Source organism: Centroberyx gerrardi, unplaced genomic scaffold, assembly GCF_048128805.1.
Source record: "Centroberyx gerrardi isolate f3 unplaced genomic scaffold, fCenGer3.hap1.cur.20231027 Scaffold_66, whole genome shotgun sequence".
Lineage (NCBI taxonomy): Eukaryota > Metazoa > Chordata > Actinopteri > Beryciformes > Berycidae > Centroberyx > Centroberyx gerrardi.
In genome coordinates, this window is record NW_027605201.1 from 77,327 (window position 1) to 97,326 (window position 20,000).

Below are 20,000 nucleotides of genomic sequence, written 5' to 3' on the forward strand. Positions count from 1 at the left end.
TTACTGAATATTGCGTTATGAATTGCAACATGTGGACAAACCCTTTTTTTTTCTACTTAATTTCTCTTTTGGAGGTTAAAAAATATTAAAGACAATTGCTGAGAAAAAGCTGCTGATACTCAGGATTTACATCGTTTGAATATTAAAGGAAAGAGTTTCTCTGTAGTCCAGAGATTCCTGATCACTTTCTTTAGGAAGCTGCTGGAAACTGGTTTGGATATTTTCCAGTTAATCGTTGTGTGGATTCTGTTTCTCCCGCAGCTGCAGGGCGTCGGCACCCCAACAGTTTGTCTTTTTAATTTATCATCTGAACTCTAAAGCTCCGTCTTCTCCAGAGTTTATTTAGTGTCTTTCTGTCCATTCAGAGCTGTGTGTGTGGTGTCATGAACCAAAAACACTCTCAATCCATTTCTCCACGTTCATTTTCCAGCATCTCTCTGAGCCTTACCAAGAACAGGCCGTTTCTGTCGCCGTGTCTTTAAGGCTCATTAATATTCACGACCCCTCCGTTCCGATTGGCTAACCGTTTCGAGAGTGAAACGTGAGACGCCGCACGGACCAAAAGGCCAACCGGTCATTTTATTTTGTTGTGACGAGCAATAAAAAGTCTTAATTTGACTTCAGACGCCCTGCAGCTGGAAGACGGAGGAAACTACATTCAGTCTGAGGAGGAACTCGATAGATTTGAATAAATTAACATATTTTTTGACACTAATCTTATTTATATTTAGACGACATATCACCATGACAACTGGTACAAACCGGTGAGCGAACTGTTAGCTGGAACTTTATCAGGGATCAAAGTCTTGAGGACAATCTGAAGAGTTTTCTGCAGCCTCAGCACGCGTCCTGCTAGCTAGCTAAGCTGCAGCGCTGTCCCTCTCTGAACCAGGTCTCTGAACCAGGTCTCTGAACCAGGTCTCTGAACCAGGGCTCTGAACCAGGTCTCTGAACCAGGTCTCTGGACCAGGTCTCTGAACCAGGTCTCTGGAGCCCTGGTTCAGAGAGGGACCAGGTCTCTGAACCAGGTCTCTGGACCAGGTCTCTGAACCAGGTCTCTGGACCAGGTCTCTGGACCAGGTCTCTGAACCAGGTCTCTGGACCAGGTCTCTGAACCAGGTCTCTGGACCAGGTCTCTGAACCAGGTCTCTGAACCAGGTCTCTGGAGCCCTGGTTCAGAGAGGGACCAGGTCTCTGAACCAGGTCTCTGGAGCCTCTACTGCACTGTGTCATGAATCATGGGTAGGATTTACCACTGTTAGCTTGTTAGCAATCGTTAGCTGAGCTAGTGCACTCTAATCAATAGTGAACGGTTAGTTAACGTAGCTGTTGCACTCTGATGGATCATGGGTAGGTTTAGTTAGCTTAGCTTAGCTGAACTTCATTAGCAGCTCGCCGCGGCTCCCCTGGGTGCCGGCGGGCGGCGCTCTCAGACGGGTTAACGGGTGACGACGCCCGGCGTAATGTGAAGGGAAAAGGTTTGTGTGTGTGGATTGTTGTTGTTTCTGCTCAGGTCAGAGGTCAGAGGTCAGGTCACTGTCGCCCGATCGGTTCGGCTTTATTTCGTGTTTATCTCTTCGGGGGGTTAGCTCGGCTAAGCCCCGCCCCCGACAGCGCCGGCCCTCTGTTACGTCTCGCAATGTTGCCATGGCAACCTGCAGACCAATGGTTACTCGGTATTTCAAACTCCCATAGCTGATTGGCTGTGCCGTGACCTGACCCCGCCCCCTGGTGCCGCATGCTAATGCCGATGCATTTATCCGATATTGATTTATGACATCATCAATTGTGTTGGTTGCCATAGTGACTCAATGCCATTGGTCAGAAAGCAGGAAGTGAGCAGCCATGATGTGTGTGGGTTTTAATGTCAAGTTCATCGCCTCCACTGATACAATGTAATCAATATTATTGATTGACAGCATTGATTGGTTATTAATCATTCATACCTGCGTTATTTAATTGATGTATTGATGATTGATTGACGTATTCAACATGCATGATGACCGATTTAACCAAGTTCTAAATATTGAGTATTGATTTGTCATAATTATTGATCCAAACCGAACATGCACTTGTGAAGCGCCCAGAGGGCCGCGTTCCATTCCAGAGACACGCGACCTTCAGTGTTCCCTTGTTCCCTTGCTCTTCACATCTGACTCCTTCACACTTCAGGCAGCGAGACGACCTGTGACCTCTGACCTCTGACCTCCAGGCCGCCCGTCGGTTCTCCTCCGGCAGGACCAGGAGGAGGGAGCGAGGAGACAACGTAGGGAACAAGGAAACATGGGAGGGAGCATGCGTTCAGAGTGGCAGCGCTGAAACCACAGAGCCGAACCCACAGCCAGTGACATCACCAGACAGGTTCGGCCAATCGGACGGTCAATAAAGTCTCCGCGTCCATATATGGTGATTCTAGTCGGGGTTAAAGGGGAATTCCACAATTTAATATTTCGTTTCCTCTGAGCTGCAGGTCTGAACCCGGCTGTAAAGTTAATATCGCGATACTGTCCCGACAAAACATCACCATGTACGATATTATCACCGATTTATTTGATTTCTTCCAAATGACATCAAACTAGATCTACCTGGTGAGAGTCTGACCTCACCACTCGGGCGCTGGAGGGAACGGCGGCCGGTTGGTTTCATTCGCTCCTTTCTGATATTTTCAGGAAAACAGCTGATTGGAAACCAGTTGAAATAAAATGACAAATATTTCACAACCGCTGTGATTATTTTTATGTTTCCCCGTCGTTCCTCTGGCAGATCACTCTGCTGTCCTGACACTGCAGAGGAGCATTATGGGATACGGGCTCCATATTATTATGGGATGTGGCTGCAGTGTGAACAGAGCCTCAGAGAGGAAGACAGGAAGACTGTCTGTCTGTCTGCCTGCCTGTCTGTCTGCTTGTCTGTCTGTCTGTCTGTCTGCCTGTCTGTCTGCCTGTCTGTCTGTCTGCTTGTCTGTCTGTCTGCCTGTCTGTCTGTCTGCTTGTCTGTCTGTCTGTCTGCCTGTCTGCCTGTCTGTCTGTCTGTCTGCCTGTCTGTCTGTCTGCTTGTCTGTCTGTCTGTCTGTCTGCCTGTCTGTCTGCCTGTCTGTCTGTCTGCTTGTCTGTCTGCTTGTCTGTCTGCCTGTCTGCCTGTCTGTCTGACTCTGCTTTAACCCGTTTCACCTCATTTAGAATAAATCTAATATAATTTATTATTATTAAATGTGATTTACTGTTTTACCTCATGTGACTGAACATTACAGTTAAATAATATCTGATATCTAGTTTATAAACTGTAACCTGTTCAGACAGACTTCACTAAACCTGTCTCACCCTCTGGAAACCTGTCTCACCCTGTCTCCCTGTCTAACTCTCTGTGTGTCTACCTGTCTAACTCTCTGTGTGTCCACCTGTCTAACTCTCTGTGTGTCTACCTGTCTCACCTGTCTCACCTGTCTCACTCTGCCTGTCGATGGCTCTGGCTGAGGCTGGTTTCTGATTGGAGCAGAACAACCAATAGAATCTCTGTACTGTATTTTCTACTGTTTCTCCTGCCTGTCGCCGGGCAGATTCTACTGTGTTTCTAGTGATAATAAAGTGTTTCCTACACAGACTGTCTGTCTGGTCTCTGTTGTTAAAGCTGAGCGGGAAATTTATTTTACAAGCATTTTGTCAATAATAATATTCAATAAATCAAACGCTCTGCCGGATCTTAACAACCAATCAGGACGGCCCTCTGTGAGGAGGCGGTCCTACTGCCTGTCAGTCACACAGGCACAGACAGTCTAGTCCTGCCTGCCTGATATAACTGACAATAAAACTGACCTGTCCACAGCAGAGACTAGGAGAGACAGACAGGATCCAAACTGAAAACTGAGACTAGAACAAACTTGTGTCAGGAAGACCCACTGAGACCTGTGGAGCAGAGGTGTGACCGAGTCCGCTTCACTCGAGTCCAAGTCAGTCTCAAGTCTTGAGGCACAAGTCTCAAGTCAAGTCTCGAGTCAAGGATCAAGTCTCAAGTCAAGTCTTGAGTCAAGGATCAAGTCTCAAGTCAGTCTCAAGTCTTGAGGCACAAGTCTCAAGTCTTGAGGCACAAGTCTCAAGTCAGTCTCAAGTCTAAATGTAAATTACCAAGTCAAGTCAGAACAGATCAAGAGTCCAGTATCAATTTAATATCTTAAAGAAAACTAAATATCTAGGACTTTTCAATGCAATATGGTTTTAATAGGATAAAAACTTGGTAAGAGCATCATGAGTTTGATTTCTATAATCAGTTTCAACTTCAATAAATTCAATCATTCCATACAAATTCAGAAAACAGAATTTAAATTCAGTCGTCCGCTGGAACAAATCTCATCACTTTCAATCTGAGTCATTTACACAAACACAAGATCTCAAGTCAAGACTTTAGAAACCTTTTCAAGTCATCAAAGTACAAGTCAAGTCAAGTCCCAAGTCACCAGAACCCAAGTCAAGTCAAGTCCCAAGTCTTCTCTCATTTACACCAACACAAGATCTTTAGTCAAGATTGTGAAGACTTGTCATCACAGCCTTTATTTTCTTCTCCTTGGTTTTCTTCCAAAGCCTCTTCAGAGACTGACTGTCTACCCAGAAGCCTCCGGAGCAGAATCAGCGTTTAACAGCCAATCAGATCCAAAGCATCCCACATCGATCGCCACGTTGAAATCATGAACAAGCGTCTGCTCCTCAGCACTCTGCAGCTGTCCAGATGTTCCTGTTCCACATGTCGGATTTCCACCACAAGTTCATCATTTCTTCCACATCACCAGCTGGTTTCACATTTTCCTGACTGGACCTGAATGTGACATGAGATCTGCTGTTCACATTCTACACACTTTAATCATTTTACCTGATTATCTCAACACCAGCTGACCAATCAGCTCTTAAAGTAATATCGTAATAATATAGGTAATATCTTTGACACTACCGCCACACACCCCACGTGACGCCCCCAAATTACCGGCAGTGAAGCAGCGGTGTCAGCACAATACAAATACACACACGGATCCTGCTATGTCCGTTATTTTAACTTTGCATTATGCAAAAAAAAAAAAAAAATGCAACTCATCTTGGTCGAAACGGCTTTTATTTTGAAAGCTACGGCTCTGCGTTATTCTGGCTAGCTTGACGCTGGTGGGTGTAGGAAACTTCCGGTTAAATCGAAAGTAAACTTTTGTTTCTGCGACAGTTGATCAGAGCGAAGAGGGAACTGACGAGTCCAGCTGGTGATTTAACTCTCTGTGGTTTGAAGAAGAAGAAGAAGAAGAAGAAGAAGAAGAGGAAGAGGAAGAAGAAGATTACTTGTTGTTTGAACTGAACATGAAGCTGCTGCTGGTGTTCGTCCTTCTGCACGGTAAGATCTCGACCTGACGACGTCCCGTTCTCCGCTGTCAGAGCGAGCTTCATTAGAAATCTGCAGTTTCACGGTTCCGTGCTTATCGGCGGACACTCACAGCCGGTAGAAAACGAGTCGAGAGCTTTTCTGGACCGGGAGGATCCGCCCTTCACTTCGGCTGGGCAACGATCGGCACTTTGTTCGATTTGTTGAATTAATTTGCCCGTTAACCAAATCTTTTTCCGCCAAAACACCCCGTGGAGGGCGGTAACCGGCGGCGAGGATAATCTGCTTTGAGATTTTATTGAATTGTGCTTGGTGGGTTATCTAGATGCCGAATGTACCAGACAACACCGTCGATTAGTGAAATGTCTTCCATCATGTTGTACCTGGTGGGGAAGTTTGTTGATAAGCAGGGCGACATTACATTCCCACATGTTGTAACGTCACTTGGTGTGACCTCACTACGTACGAGACGCCGGAACGTGGGGCTGGGTCCGATGATGGACAGACGATACCGGCCGATATGCTCAAGTTGCTTTTATCCTAAACATTTTCACAACTACCAGTAATTATAATTATCACGACGTACATCAGTAATCACTTCTGTTGTTTTAAGGCGACTTTTCTCCCGAGCTGAAGAAAGCCTGTCGCAGTCCAGCTGTGTCACATGGATTATTCTGAGTGAATCATTCTCAGCTCGAGCCGTCCCGACTGTGGACCGGCTCGCGGCTCATTAGCTCTTCTCCCACAGCAGCTCCTCATGTGGTTTCTGTAGACCATCTGCCAGGGAACACTTCCTGATCCCTGCAGGTTCAACTGTCTGCTGCACTCTAATGGTTCATTCTGGTTTTCAAGTTTCAGTATAGTACATTACCTGTATACTGAATACTGAGTACTGAATACTGGACTCTGCACACACACATGCGGCCTGCAGGTGTTTGGTTGTGGAGAGCAGGCAGGTGCAGAGGATGTTGGAGGGGCAGCTAGGGGCCCAAATTCATAAAAGGACACGCCGGTGATTTTTGCAAATAATTAAATAAATATATGCCTGGAATGACTACTTTTGCGACACTGTTAAAGGGATATTAAGTTATTATTGTTTTATTAGCCTACTGTTGTTGTTCATCATCTTATGCTACCTGCAAGTAAGCATTTCATTGCTCTGTGTACCTGTATACAGTTCATATAACAAATAAAACTACTACTACACCCCCCCCCCCCCCCCCCCCCCCCCCCTGTAAAGTAAGCCAGCATATAAAATGGTATCATCACTGCTTGGTCACACACACACACACACACACACACACAATAACTATAGAAAATGAGCTGATGGTGACAAGGACTTAGATACACTGTTCATTTGTGATAACTATGTACCTGCTGTGCCTTCCTGTCACAGAAGAATGAATGGTTATTAAGTTAGAAGCCTACAATCAAAATTATGCAGCTACTGTTTAAGTCCATTAGCCTGTATGCCTACCAGAAGACCCCAGTCAACATTAATGATCAATTATGATATTAGAGAACATTTATTTTCTTTAATAGGGCTGAGAGAGAGAGAGAGAGAGAGAGAGAGGGAGAGAGAGAGAGAGAGAGAGGGAGAGAGAGAGAGAGAGCTAACGTATCACATTAGCTAACTAGCTATCGAGACATACAATAACACAATAAGACGACATTATAACTGCTGTGGTGTGATGGGACACAAGAACTCCACCATATTCCACTGATTCCCACATTACTCGCAAAAGGTTTCAATGCTAACGATAGCTAGTTGGCACATTTTGAGCTGCTAAATAGTTCAAGCATAGAGGGAGGAGGAGGGAGGAGGAGGGAGGGAGGAGGGAGGGAGGAGGAGGAGGGAGGAGGGAGGGAGGAGGGAGGGAGGAGGAGGGAGGAGGGAGGGAGGGCAGAGGGCATCGCCCGGCCCGGGAGCACCAATCTCCCGACCTGATATTTTGATTCAATCAATATATCTGATCGGCAGGGCCAGGGCAGGCTGTGCACAAACAGGAATTTATTTATTTATTTAAAAAAAAAAAACACAGAAAAAGGGCATTTCTCTATAGGAGGCCAAACGGCAGGTGCTCAAGCTCTCATGGCATTTCATTCAAAACCCCACCCAAACTGCACCCCACCTCTCCAGTTACCAGACACCCCCCACCCACACTGCACCCCACCTCTCCAGTTACCAGACACCCCCCACCCAAACTGCACCCCACCTCTCCAGTTACCAGACACCCCCCACCCACACTGCACCCCACCTCTCCAGTTACCAGACACCCCCCACCCACACTGCACCCCACCTCTCCAGTTACCAGACACCCCCCACCCAAACTGCACCCCACCTCTCCAGTTACCAGACACCCCCCACCCACACTGCACCCCACCTCTCCAGTTACCAGACACCCCCCACCCACACTGCACCCCACCTCTCCAGTTACCAGACACCCCCCACCCACACTGCACCCCACCTCTCCAGTTACCAGACACCCCCCACCCACACTGCACCCCACCTCTCCAGTTACCAGACACCCCCCACCCACACTGCACCCCACCTCTCCAGTTACCAGACACCCCCCACCCACACTGCACCCCACCTCTCCAGTTACCAGACACCCCCCACCCACACTGCACCCCACCTCTCCAGTTACCAGACACCCCCCACCCACACTGCACCCCACCTCTCCAGTTACCAGACACCCCCCACCCACACTGCACCCCACCTCTCCAGTTACCAGACACCCCCCACCCACACTGCACCCCACCTCTCCAGTTACCAGACACCCCCCACCCAAACTGCACCCCACCTCTCCAGTTACCAGACACCCCCCACCCACACTGCACCCCACCTCTCCAGTTACCAGACACCCCCCACCCAAACTGCACCCCACCTCTCCAGTTACCAGACACCCCCCACCCACACTGCACCCCACCTCTCCAGTTACCAGACACCCCCCACCCAAACTGCACCCCACCTCTCCAGTTACCAGACACCCCCCACCCACACTGCACCCCACCTCTCCAGTTACCAGACACCCCCCACCCAAACTGCACCCCACCTCTCCAGTTACCAGACACCCCCCACCCACACTGCACCCCACCTCTCCAGTTACCAGACACCCCCCACCCACACTGCACCCCACCTCTCCAGTCATCCCGTGCTGTCACCCAGTGGACATCGCACCGATTGGACAGAAATTCGATCGCCTCTCTTAAAATGGAAGTAGAGCGAGAAAGGCCAAAACAAACTTTGGAAATAAGCTAAAATCTAAGGTGGAGGAAATTGGTATTATTAATATTAATGTGTGCCCTCCAGTCTGTTGAACCATCCTGACTCATCCCAGAACCTGAAGTCGATCTGTGCATACTGAATAATAACAAAAGAAAGAAATCAGGAGATATAGTCAAGGAAGTCTCATCTGCAACAAGTGATGGAGGTGTGCAGTGTGGGTGGTGGGTGTCTGGTGGGGTGCAGTGTGGGTGGTGGGTGTCTGGTGGGGTGCAGTGTGGGTGGGGGGTGTCTGGTGGGGTGCAGTGTGGGTGGGGGGTGTCTGGTGGGGTGCAGTGTGGGTGGGGTTTTGAATGAAAGGCTCCAGCTGCAGGTTCCAGCTTGCTTGGTACTTCCTTGTTGTGTATTGCTCTAACTAATCTCTTAACTTTACTCAAGAGATATCACAAATAATCTTAAATGATGGTCATTTCATTTCTTAACAGATAAACACACAAACACCAATGAGAAAATATTATTATTACTATTTACTATAGTATCAACATTAGGGCTGAAACGATTCCTCGAGAAACTCGAGTAACTCGATTACTAAAAATCATCGATGCAAATTCTTTGCATCGAAGCTTCGTTTAATCCATATACGGTAACTATATACACGCTCAGTGTTTCACACGGATGATTATTACTGTTGCACAACGCGCTGAAGAAGAGAAAATAGCGAGGGGCGAAGAGAAGAGACAGGCCAGAGAAAACGACAGAAAGTGTCCAAAGTTTCGGATCCAGTGTTGCCAACTTGGCGACTTTGTCGCTAGACTTAGCGACTTTTCAGACCCCCCTGGCGACTTTATTTCTCAAAAGCGACTAGCGACAAATCTGCCGACTTTTTCTGACCATGGGAAGCAATGTTAATGTTTTGAATCCCAAAGCATTTGGCAATAAATTGGTTCGGCTGATGCCGGTTTTCTGTACTTGCTTGTCTAATCCAGAGAGGTCTGACGGTCACAGCGCTTCCCACACAGCGTAGCTCCCTCCCTCCGCTGAGAGCAGGGACTGTAGGATAGGGTCCACTTGTAATTGCTACCGGCGTACGCCGAAACTGGCCCGGGTGGGCGGAGTCAGCACTTAATATTAAAACGGGATGAGATGAAGGCTAGTAAAGAATGCACGTTAATTATGGCTATATGTAATGGCTAGTTAAGAACGTAAATCAATATGGTGGCTAGTTATGATGTCCCTAAGTTAGCTAAGTTTTGCTCAAGAAAATAACCACAGAAAATAAAATGCTGCAGTCAATTTGTGAAAGCCTGAGCTTCATTCATGTTATTATTATGATAGTCACACACACATACACACACACACACACACACACACACACACACACACACACACACCTACTCCCCTCACAGTGATGCATAAAATACCCCAGAAAGCAAAATATCAGGTGGTGTAAGCAGCAATTGGAGCCTAAAATGCACCAGTCCAATACAGCAGGTATATTCAGTTTAGTTTGATTGCAGTGAGTAGGGTCAGCAGGTGTAGCGCAACCCTTCAACATAGTAAATAAATGTACATTAGCCAGTCTTATGAACTTGTATGATATTTAGGCCTAGTAATAAATATCAATAATAATAATTATTTCACCTCGTTTTCAGTAAATCACAGCGTTGTATGGACAGCTTTGTGCGGACAGCTTTTCTCTTTTGTATATTTACTATTGCTCTTTAATAAAGCAAAAGTATTTCTTATCCGATTACTCGATTAATCGATGGAATAATCGGTAGAATACTCGATTACTAAAATAATCGATAGCTGCAGCCCTAATCAACATAGTATAAAATAGACAAGTAGAAAATAATCCTGATAATAAAATAAAACATGACTTCGAAGGTCACGGTTTGAAACTGGAAAGATAAAATAATAAAATAAAGTATAAATGGACTGTGCATGTGCTGTCAGTGTCACCATGCATGTGTGACATTGACTCCCTCACAATAGTAGTGAATTAGCATGTGCTGCCCTCTGCTGGGCTGAAGGCTGTGCAGCACTGAATGCCAGTTGATGCGGTTTGGCCCGCAGGAAGTTCTGAAGACCGATAGTTCAGTCTAAGGAAAAAGCTCAAAAACCCCAAAAACCCAAAAGTTGGATTCATTTCGAGGCACCGGGACTCAAACTGCCAGCACTAGTTTGATTTTCATGATCGAAACTCTGGTATGATATGCTTTTATATGATGTGTGTGTGTGTGTGTGTGTGTTTCTGTGTTTCTCTGTGTGTCCCAGTCTCCCAGCATGCCTTGGGTGAGCAGACAGTGCTTGCGGACGGGGGGCGGGACGTCCTGCTGCCCTTCCAGTTCAGCGGCGCGGTGGATAAGGATTCCATAGTGGAGTGGAGCCGCGACGACCTGAACCCCAAGATCGTGCACGTGCTGCGGGACGGCGCGGACGTGCCGGGCGCCCAGAACCCGCGGTACAGCGGGCGCACGGCGCTGCGGAGCGACGCGCTGACCAGCGGAGACCTCAGCCTCACCCTGAGCCCCGCTCAGCCGTGCGACAGCGGCACCTACACCTGCACCGTGCGCAAGAACGGGGCCATCCAGGACCAGACCATGCTGAAGCTGGAGGTCAGAGGTCAGTACTGAAGCTGCAGGTCACAGGTCAGTACTGAAGCTGGAGGTCAGAGGTCAGTACTGAAGCTGGAGGTCAGAGGTCAGTACTGAAGCTGGAGGTCAGAGGTCAGTACTGAAGCTGCAGGTCAGAGGTCAGCACTGAAGCTGCAGGTCAGAGGTCAGTACTGAAGCTGCAGGTCAGAGGTCAGCACTGAAGCTGCAGGTCACAGGTCAGTACTGAAGCTGCAGGTCAGAGGTCAGCACTGAAGCTGCAGGTCAGAGGTCAGCACTGAAGCTGCAGGTCAGAGGTCAGCACTGAAGCTGGAGGTCAGAGGTCAGCACTGAAGCTGGAGGTCAGAGGTCAGTACTGAAGCTGCAGGTCAGAGGTCAGTACTGAAGCTGCAGGTCAGAGGTCAGTACTGAAGCTGCAGGTCAGAGGTCAGTACTGAAGCTGCAGGTCAGAGGTCAGTACTGAAGCTGGAGGTCAGAGGTCAGTACTGAAGCTGCAGGTCAGAGGTCAGTACTGAAGCTGCAGGTCAGAGGTCAGTACTGAAGCTGGAGGTCAGAGGTCAGTACTGAAGCTGGAGGTCAGAGGTCAGTATAGAAATGCTTGGGACAGACAAATATGATGAATAGGTTGTGTTTAAAAGTTGTGTTGTGTAAAGGGTGTGTTGTGTTGTGTGTTGTTGTGTTGTTGTTGTGTTGTGTTGTTGTGTTGTTGTGTTGTTGTTGTGTTGTTGTTGGTGTGTAAAGGTTGTGTTGTTGTTGTGTTGTGTGTTGTTGTGTTGTTGTTGTGTTGTTGTGTAAAGGTTGTGTTGTTGTTGTGTGTTGTGTTGTTGTGTTGTTGTCTTGTTGTTGTTGTCTTGTTGTGTCTTGTTGTTGTCTTGTGTAAAGGTTGTGTTGTTGTGTGTTGTTGTGTTGTTGTTGTGGTGTTGTGTAAAGGTTGTGTTGTGTTGTTGTTGTGTTGTTGTGTAAAGGATGTGTTGTTGTGTCGTTGTGTAAAGGTTGTGTTGTTGTTGTGTTGTTGTTGTTATGTTGTTGTGTAAAGGTTGTGTTGTGTTGTTGTGTTGTTGTGTAAAGGTTGTGTTGTTGTTGTGTTGTTGTTGTTGTGTTGTTGTGTAAAGGTTGTGTTGTTGTTGTGTTGTTGTTGTCTTGTGTAAAGGTTGTGTTGTGTTGTTGTTGTGTTGTTGTGTTGTTGTTGTGTAAAGGTTGTGTTGTTGTGTTGTTGTTGTGTTGTTGTTGTTGTCTTGTTGTGTAAAGGTTGTGTTGTTGTTGTGTAAAGGTTGTGTTGTTGTGTTGTTGTTGTCTTGTTGTTGTCTTGTTGTGTAAAGGTTGTGTTGTTGTTGTGTAAAGGTTGTGTTGTTGTTGTTGTGTTGTGTTGTTGTCTTGTTGTTGTTGTTGTGTTGTTGTTGTGTTGTTGTTGTGTAAAGCTTGTGTTGTTGTTGTGTAAAGGTTGTGTTGTTGTTGTGTTGTTGTTGTGTTGTTGTTGTGTTGTTGTGTAAAGGTTGTGTTGTTGTTGTGTTGTTGTTGTGTTGTTGTTGTGTTGTTGTCTTGTTGTGTAAAGGTTGTGTTGTGTTGTTGTTGTGTAAAGGTTGTGTTGTGTTGTTGTTGTGTTGTTGTGTAAAGGTTGTGTTGTTGTTGTGTTGTTGTTGTTGTGTTGTTGTGTAAAGGTTGTGTTGTTGTTGTGTTGTTGTTGTCTTGTGTAAAGGTTGTGTTGTGTTGTTGTTGTGTTGTTGTGTTGTTGTGTTGTTGTTGTTGTGTAAAGGTTGTGTTGTTGTGTTGTTGTTGTGTTGTTGTTGTTGTCTTGTTGTGTAAAGGTTGTGTTGTTGTTGTGTAAAGGTTGTGTTGTTGTGTTGTTGTTGTCTTGTTGTTGTTGTCTTGTTGTGTAAAGGTTGTGTTGTTGTTGTTGTGTTGTGTTGTTGTGTTGTTGTTGTGTTGTTGTTGTTGTTGTGTTGTTGTTGTGTAAAGCTTGTGTTGTTGTTGTGTAAAGGTTGTGTTGTTGTTGTGTTGTTGTTGTGTTGTTGTGTAAAGGTTGTGTTGTTGTTGTGTTGTTGTTGTTGTGTTGTTGTCTTGTTGTGTAAAGGTTGTGTTGTGTTGTTGTTGTGTAAAGGTTGTGTTGTGTTGTTGTTGTGTTGTTGTTGTTGTGTTGTTGTGTTGTTGTCTAAAGGTTGTGTTGTTGTGTTGTTGTTGTGTTGTTGTTGTTTTTGTGTTGTGTTGTTGTTGTGTAAAGGTTGTGTTGTTGTGTTGTTGTTGTGTTGTTGTTGTTGTCTTGTTGTGTAAAGGTTGTGTTGTTGTTGTGTTGTTGTGTTGTTGTTGTTGTTGTGTTGTTGTTGTTGTGTTGTTGTGTTGTTGTTGTCTAAAGGTTGTGTTGTTGTGTTGTTGTTGTGTTGTTGTTGTTTTTGTGTTGTGTTGTTGTTGTGTAAAGGTTGTGTTGTTGTGTTGTTGTTGTGTTGTTGTTGTTGTCTTGTTGTGTAAAGGTTGTGTTGTTGTTGTGTTGTTGTTGTTGTTGTGTTGTGTTGTTGTTGTGTTGTTGTTGTTGTGTAAAGCTTGTGTTGTTGTTGTGTTGTTGTTGTTGTGTAAAGCTTGTGTTGTTGTTGTGTTGTTGTTGTTGTGTAAAGCTTGTGTTGTTGTTGTTTAGTTCCAGATGCAGGACTGACTGCAGGAGAAATCGCTGGAATAGTCGTCGGTGTTCTTCTGGCTTTCATCTCTGGATTTATTATTGGATTTATTTTACGACCTCGCCTGAGCAACAAGTAGAGGAACATGACAGGTCAGTAACACACTGTCTGCTACACACACACACACACACACACACACACACACACACACACACACACACACTGTCAGTGGTGGTTTATTAAGATCTTATGGATTAATTGACGCCTCTGGTTACTGGTGTTACTGGTGTTACTGGTGTTACTGGTGTGTAAACTGAAATCAGGCGATGGTAGCCGCCATATTGGTCTGAAGTAAACGTTACTATGGTTACAGACATTATCAGGGATTAAAGTTCTCCGTCAGTTGGATTCCAGAGAGGCCAGGCATGAGATCAGTGTAGATCTGGGGGGGGGGGGGGGGGGAACACACGGCCAGGTGACAGGAAGCTGCAGTCTACCTGGATGTCAGTAATTATAAGTAAAGTCTGTAGTCTGTATTTCTATATATCTGTATTTCTATATATCTGTATTTCTATATATCTGTATTTCTATATATCTGTATTTCTATATATCTGTATTTCTATATATCTGTATTTCTCGTTAGGCCGTAATATTCTCAAATGCCTGATCCGTCTTTTGACTGGAATGCTGACAGCGTCGGCTTGGCTGTTTCAGACATCTAGAATGTTATAATGTTCTTTAATAATGTTATTTTATTTACATTACATTTTATTACATTAAAGACAACTAGGCTACATACTTTTTTTCCACTGTATTTAAATGTGGTTTTAATATAGAGTACGCTTTTTTTACAGAACCAGAAGAAATATTGTGAAAAATACAGTAAAACCTGTAATTATAAAATTCTCATTTGGTTTTCGCTGGCATCATCGTAAAACAGAGAAACGTGATTCTTCCTCACTGCAGTCGTACCGTCAACCTGAAGAACCACCTGAGGAGACAGACAGACAGACAGACAGACAGACAGCAGACAGACAGGGACAGACAGACAGACAGACAGACAGACAGACAGACAGCAGACAGACAGACAGACAGACAGACAGACAGACAGGGACAGACAGACAGACAGACAGACAGACAGACAGACAGACAGACAGACAGACAGACAGACAGGGACAGACAGACAGACAGACAGACAGCAGACAGACAGACAGACAGACAGACAGACAGACAGACAGACAGAGAGACAGACAGACAGACAGACAGACAGACAGACAGACAGACAGGCAGACAGACAGGGACAGACAGACAGACAGACAGACAGACAGACAGACAGCAGACAGACAGACAGACAGACAGACAGGGACAGACAGACAGACAGACAGACAGACAGACAGACAGCAGACAGACAGACAGACAGACAGACAGGGACAGACAGACAGACAGACAGACAGACAGACAGACAGCAGACAGACAGACAGACAGACAGACAGGGACAGACAGACAGACAGACAGACAGGGACAGACAGACAGACAGACAGACAGACAGACAGACAGACAGACAGGGACAGACAGACAGACAGACAGACAGACAGACAGGGACAGACAGACAGACAGACAGACAGACAGACAGACAGACGCGGCGGGGGAGGCGGCCGCTCTAGAAAGGCGGCGCAGCACCCGCCTTTTCTCACTAGTTGAAACGTTTACTTAGGGCCGGATGATAATTCAGTATGTTATTATGTCAGTAAGTATTATCGTTTATCTTTCAGTGGGATCACATTGTGATGATCTGCTGATTTTGGGATTTCTGCTGAACTGAAGAGAACGAACTGATTTTATTTAGAAACTCAGACAAAAGGAAGCATGGTCGGAATATTATGTGAACATTTCAGTTTAGTTTGACATCACACCAAACATTCATTTGATTATTTAACGTGATTTCGCTAACGTGAGCCGTATCGTCATATATATCGATATCGAAAAAAAATCCTTCTGATTATCGTGATATTGATTTCAACCGTATCGTCCGGCCCTACGTTCACTCGCTTGCTTCATCGACTCACCGTGACTCGGCCCGGGCGTGACAACAGACTTTAGGACATTGTGACTGTTACTCTCCGTGTGTGTGTGTCTGTGTGTGTGTGTGTGTGTGTGTGTGTGTGTGTGTGTGTGTCTGTGTCTGTTGCTCAGTTGCTTCCTGTCTGTACTGCGGAGGCCCGGAGGCAGGCAGGATCAGCTCACTCCCCTCAATAAAAAAGAGAAAATCATGACGGCACACAAAAAAACAACACAAAAATGTGTTGTTTGATCTCAGACAACCTGAAAATATTGTTTTCATGTTAAAATATAATCCAATTTTGATGCCTCTTAATGTGTTGTCATTTCTTTTCCTGTAGTATGGAAGCTGGTATTGAATATCGGTGTCGTGACCCTGCTGATGTCCGTTGCTTCTTCCTGCAGGATGAAGACGAGGCAGCAACATGAAGATGTCAGCGCTCCGGGTATCCATCCTTCCCTCCTTCCTTCCTTTCCTCCCTCCTTCTCTCCTCCATGACCAAGCCACGTTCTGCCTGCATGTTGTCTGTCATGGAAAATAATTAGAAAAAGCTTTTAAATGTAACCGAGTCGATTTGAAATCCGTGTGTGTGTTCTGCCTAGACATTTAAAAACCTGTTTTCATACTTTAAATAACTTCACATTCCCATCACCATATTGACCCAGCTGGAAAGAAAAGCTGAATGAGCTATAATGTGGATGTGGACGAGCATCCACACACACACACACACACACACACACACACACTCACACACACACACACACACACACACACACACACACACACACACACACAGCTGTATGAGAAAGAGTGAGTACAACAGGTTTATATAGGTTCTCATACAGTCATTGGTCTTTATGGTAAAACTGCATCCATATCTTTGTTCCTACATCCATATCCACAGAGGTTTTACAGTTTCATCTCCAGCAGCCTGGCTCCATGATGGAGGAACATCAGAACTGTGTGTTAGTTAATAAAGTATAAATCTGTAGAACTGTGTTAGTTAATAAAGTGTAAATCTGTAGAACTGTCTGTTAGTTAATAAAGTGTAAATCTGTATGAAGCAGCTAGAAGCAGAGAGCAGCTGAGTCAGCTTGTTGTGGTGTGGCTGTAGATCCATTCAGTAACGTTCTCAGTAAAAGTGAATAGTGTGATAAGGTGGATTTGGTTACTGTGACACAGTAAACTGTCTTGTCTTTAGCCCTAGTCTCTACTCCAAAACACTCTGAGTTGTAGCTTGAGAAGAGTCAGCTCAGTTAACCTGAACAAACTGTTAGCTAGCTAACTAGCAGCAAACACACTGATGTTAATGTGAACATGCTAACGCTAGCTGCTGCTAGATACGTTAGCTAGTGTGCTAATCAGATGTGTTAACAACAAGACAGTGATGTTAGCTGACCAGATGCTATGGCTAGCTAGCTAACAAGCTGACAATATGGCCGCCAGAAGCGAGGGGGGTTACATGAACTTAAAGTCTTGTCACAGGTGTTTAAATGTCTTTGGTCTGAATGTTAAAGATTAATGTCGCTGTCTGTCTAAATGCCGGATTTGTTTTTATTTAAAATGACAGACAGCTTCCTTCTCGTGACCCGTCAGACGGAGTCATTAGTTTGACTTGATGAATGTTAACTCTAAATGTTCAGTCTGTATGATTAAGACTGTGTCTTTCATTTGAAGCAAGTTGCACTTTGTTGGTGTTTTTATAATAATTGTTATTATAATGATCATCCTGGGTTCCAGTGGAGAGTTTTAGTGTCCCACGATGGTCTAAATGTTTCCTCCCTGACAACAATAAATAAATTCTGGGGGAAAACACATGATACTGAGATCTGTTTTTAATTTCATGATGTGAAAATGGCTAAATAAAAAAAACAAAAACAAAAAAAAAAGAATATCACATAAAGCAACAGCTTCAGTCCAAAAACATTGGTATCAGACTTAAAAACATCCAGTCAGGAAGATAAATGGAAACGTGATGAACAGAAGAAATAAATGTGTCTTGCTGCAGTCGACCTCAGGAACGTTTTAACTTTAATGAACTGTTGTACCTGAACGCACCGTTTCCTGCAGAATGGCTTTATGACCAATATGTTGTTTTATTGGTTTTTCTTTAATAAACAGGATTGTTTTACCTGAATGATTCTTTAATATGGCTGAGGTTTGAAAGTTTGATCTTTAACAGCGTCAGGATTGTTTTAGCTGTCAGATTGAAGTTTCTACATTAGTCTCAACATGATTACAGGGTTTTATTTTCCTTCTTTAATCCATAAACAGTAGAGGTGTGGCGATCTGTTTCTCTCCTGATCTGAGGTTCAGGATTCAGACCAGGATACCATGTGATCAATAAAAGTTTATTTCTGAGACGCAAATCTTTCCAGCGATGCCATTGGCTGCTAGAATGTAAACAACAATTTAAAAACGTCATTACAAAGTGACGATAATATAATTTGGATGGAGAGCTTGTGAAACTGTGATGGTCAAGAGTCTCATTAGTGATTACTACAGCAGAATAACATGGAGCTGATATCACCATTCATGTTCCTGACAGCAGAATAACATGGAGCTGATATCACCATTCATGTTCCTGACAGCAGACAGACTGGCAGGTTTTGTATTGATATGTATTGAATCACAAGAACCTGAGATGTACAGAGGGGTTTTCCAGAAAGACGGTTTAAGAAATCCTAAACTAAATCCTGAACTCTGACTTGAGTGAGCTAGACACGGCATAGCGGGAATTTTCGGTTCCAGAACAACTGATTCAGATTTCAGTGATCGGGCTCGATCAACTCTGATAGGTTGAGGCTGAACTATCCGCGTTCACGGTGAATTTATAAAGCCATCCTCAATCGAGGACTGAAAACAGGATTAATGATGGATTCAGAGGCGACGAGCAGAGCAGAGCGTCATATTTCACTCCAGCTGAACAAGAAATATTAATGACAGCTTGTAGTGAATTTCAGCAAAAAAATAAAATAAATACACATCAGCAACACTTGTGAGACTTGACATGGCAAAAAATTGTAGATAGAGTTAATGCGTGAGTTAACTATCAAGTTTAATGCTTGTTTTAGTCATTCAACATTTAACAGACCTGTGTAAACTAATGTTTAATTAATAGGAAGGATGCAACATAGGCTATTGCCTGAATTGTACACTCTTAATTATTTTTTTACATTTAATTTAGGTGTAGCCTAATCCAGGCGGCATGAAATGCACTTGGCAACAAATTTTTAAAAAAGTATAAGAACATAATTCAAACTCGTAGGAGCTGGCCCTATCTTTGAACAGTGGTAGATAACTGATGGCATGAAGGAGCTCATCAGAGCCAACGACTACGCCCAGGACACGTGCCAACATAAAGGGTAGGTTTATCACATTCATAATTAATATTTATCTCTTATCTCTATCTACGTTATACAGAAAGCTTCCAGTAGTGAATAAACGAAGGGCGATGCATAACATGTGTACAGAGGGCAGAAGATAAATTGACTCTTCTGAAAAACGGTAACACTCGCGATGATATGCTGCAGGTGGGTGTGATAAAATATATCGCAGTCTCTTTCGAAGTAAAGCCCTGCAAATAATTTGAGCTTCCACGTCAACGGGATCTTCAAGACAGGTTTAAAGCCATTTTCCAGAAAAGTTGAACAAACTGACTTGTGTGATGCTTAAATGCTGCAGGCTCAGTCGGGTTTAACTCAAGTAAGCCTCAAGTAAACCTGCCACAGAGCAGGCTAGCTGGAGAACATCAGTTGCCATAGTAACTGATCTAGATTTACTCTGATCTCAGTTTTTGGAACAGAAAATCCTGGATTTCTGTGAATTCTGAGTTAACAGATCTGGATAACTTGCCAGTCCTGCTATTGAGACGAACAGACAGACATTGATATTGATATATGATATTTCTGATACATATTTATTGACGAGCTGTTTGAGTGACAGAAGAAGCAGAGTCGTCAGTTTTTCTCAGTCGGTTGTTTTATTATAAAAGTTTCTACTCTGACAGTGAACTGGGAACAGAAAACCTCAAGTAAGAAAATAAAAAACAAATACATGATGAAGATGAAGAAGAGGAGGAGCAGGTGGAGTTCTGACCGCAGTATTACTACATCTGAGTACTAGCTAGTACACAGGTCTGC

General features: G+C 44.5%; 3 protein-coding genes across 4 annotated transcripts in view; 2 read left to right on the plus strand and 1 right to left on the minus strand.

Annotated features, from left to right (window-relative positions):
* The window catches only part of LOC139925784 (phosphatidylinositol 4,5-bisphosphate 3-kinase catalytic subunit alpha isoform-like), a 20,394-nt gene extending 20,331 nt beyond the window's left edge, over positions 1 to 63 (plus strand). Inside the window, exon 22 of the mRNA XM_078282304.1 lies at positions 1 to 63. This exon is cut by the window's left edge and continues 1,198 nt beyond it. The gene's annotated coding sequence lies outside the window, so the exon portion shown is untranslated.
* A 5,125-nt stretch (positions 64 to 5,188) lies between these two features.
* LOC144538182 (myelin-oligodendrocyte glycoprotein-like) lies at positions 5,189 to 17,995 on the plus strand. 2 transcript variants are annotated; one of them, XM_078282308.1, is made up of 4 exons: positions 5,189 to 5,364; positions 10,856 to 11,203; positions 13,820 to 13,951; positions 16,199 to 17,995. In XM_078282308.1, the coding sequence occupies exons 1-3, from the start codon at positions 5,331 to 5,333 to the stop codon at positions 13,936 to 13,938; spliced, it is 501 nt and encodes a 166-aa protein (XP_078138434.1). In that variant the 5' UTR covers positions 5,189 to 5,330; the 3' UTR covers positions 13,939 to 13,951; positions 16,199 to 17,995. The 2 variants fall into 2 exon arrangements, with proteins under 2 accessions (XP_078138434.1, XP_078138433.1); XM_078282307.1 differs by having other exon boundaries at positions 16,263 to 17,995.
* Positions 17,996 to 19,779: 1,784 nt separating this feature from the next.
* LOC139928427 (high mobility group protein B2-like) overlaps positions 19,780 to 20,000 on the minus strand; it is a 14,667-nt gene continuing 14,446 nt past the window's right edge. Inside the window, exon 5 of the mRNA XM_078282306.1 lies at positions 19,780 to 20,000. This exon is cut by the window's right edge and continues 1,429 nt beyond it. The gene's annotated coding sequence lies outside the window, so the exon portion shown is untranslated.

Coding starts and splice junctions, on each gene's coding strand:
- LOC144538182 (XM_078282308.1), top strand. CDS start 5,331: ATGAAGCTGCTGCTGGTGTTCGTCCTTCTGCACG. Junction 5,365..10,855: donor GGTGTTCGTCCTTCTGCACG/GTAAGATCTCGA, acceptor TGTGTGTCCCAG/TCTCCCAGCATGCCTTGGGT. Junction 11,204..13,819: donor GCTGAAGCTGGAGGTCAGAG/GTCAGTACTGAA, acceptor GTTGTTGTTTAG/TTCCAGATGCAGGACTGACT.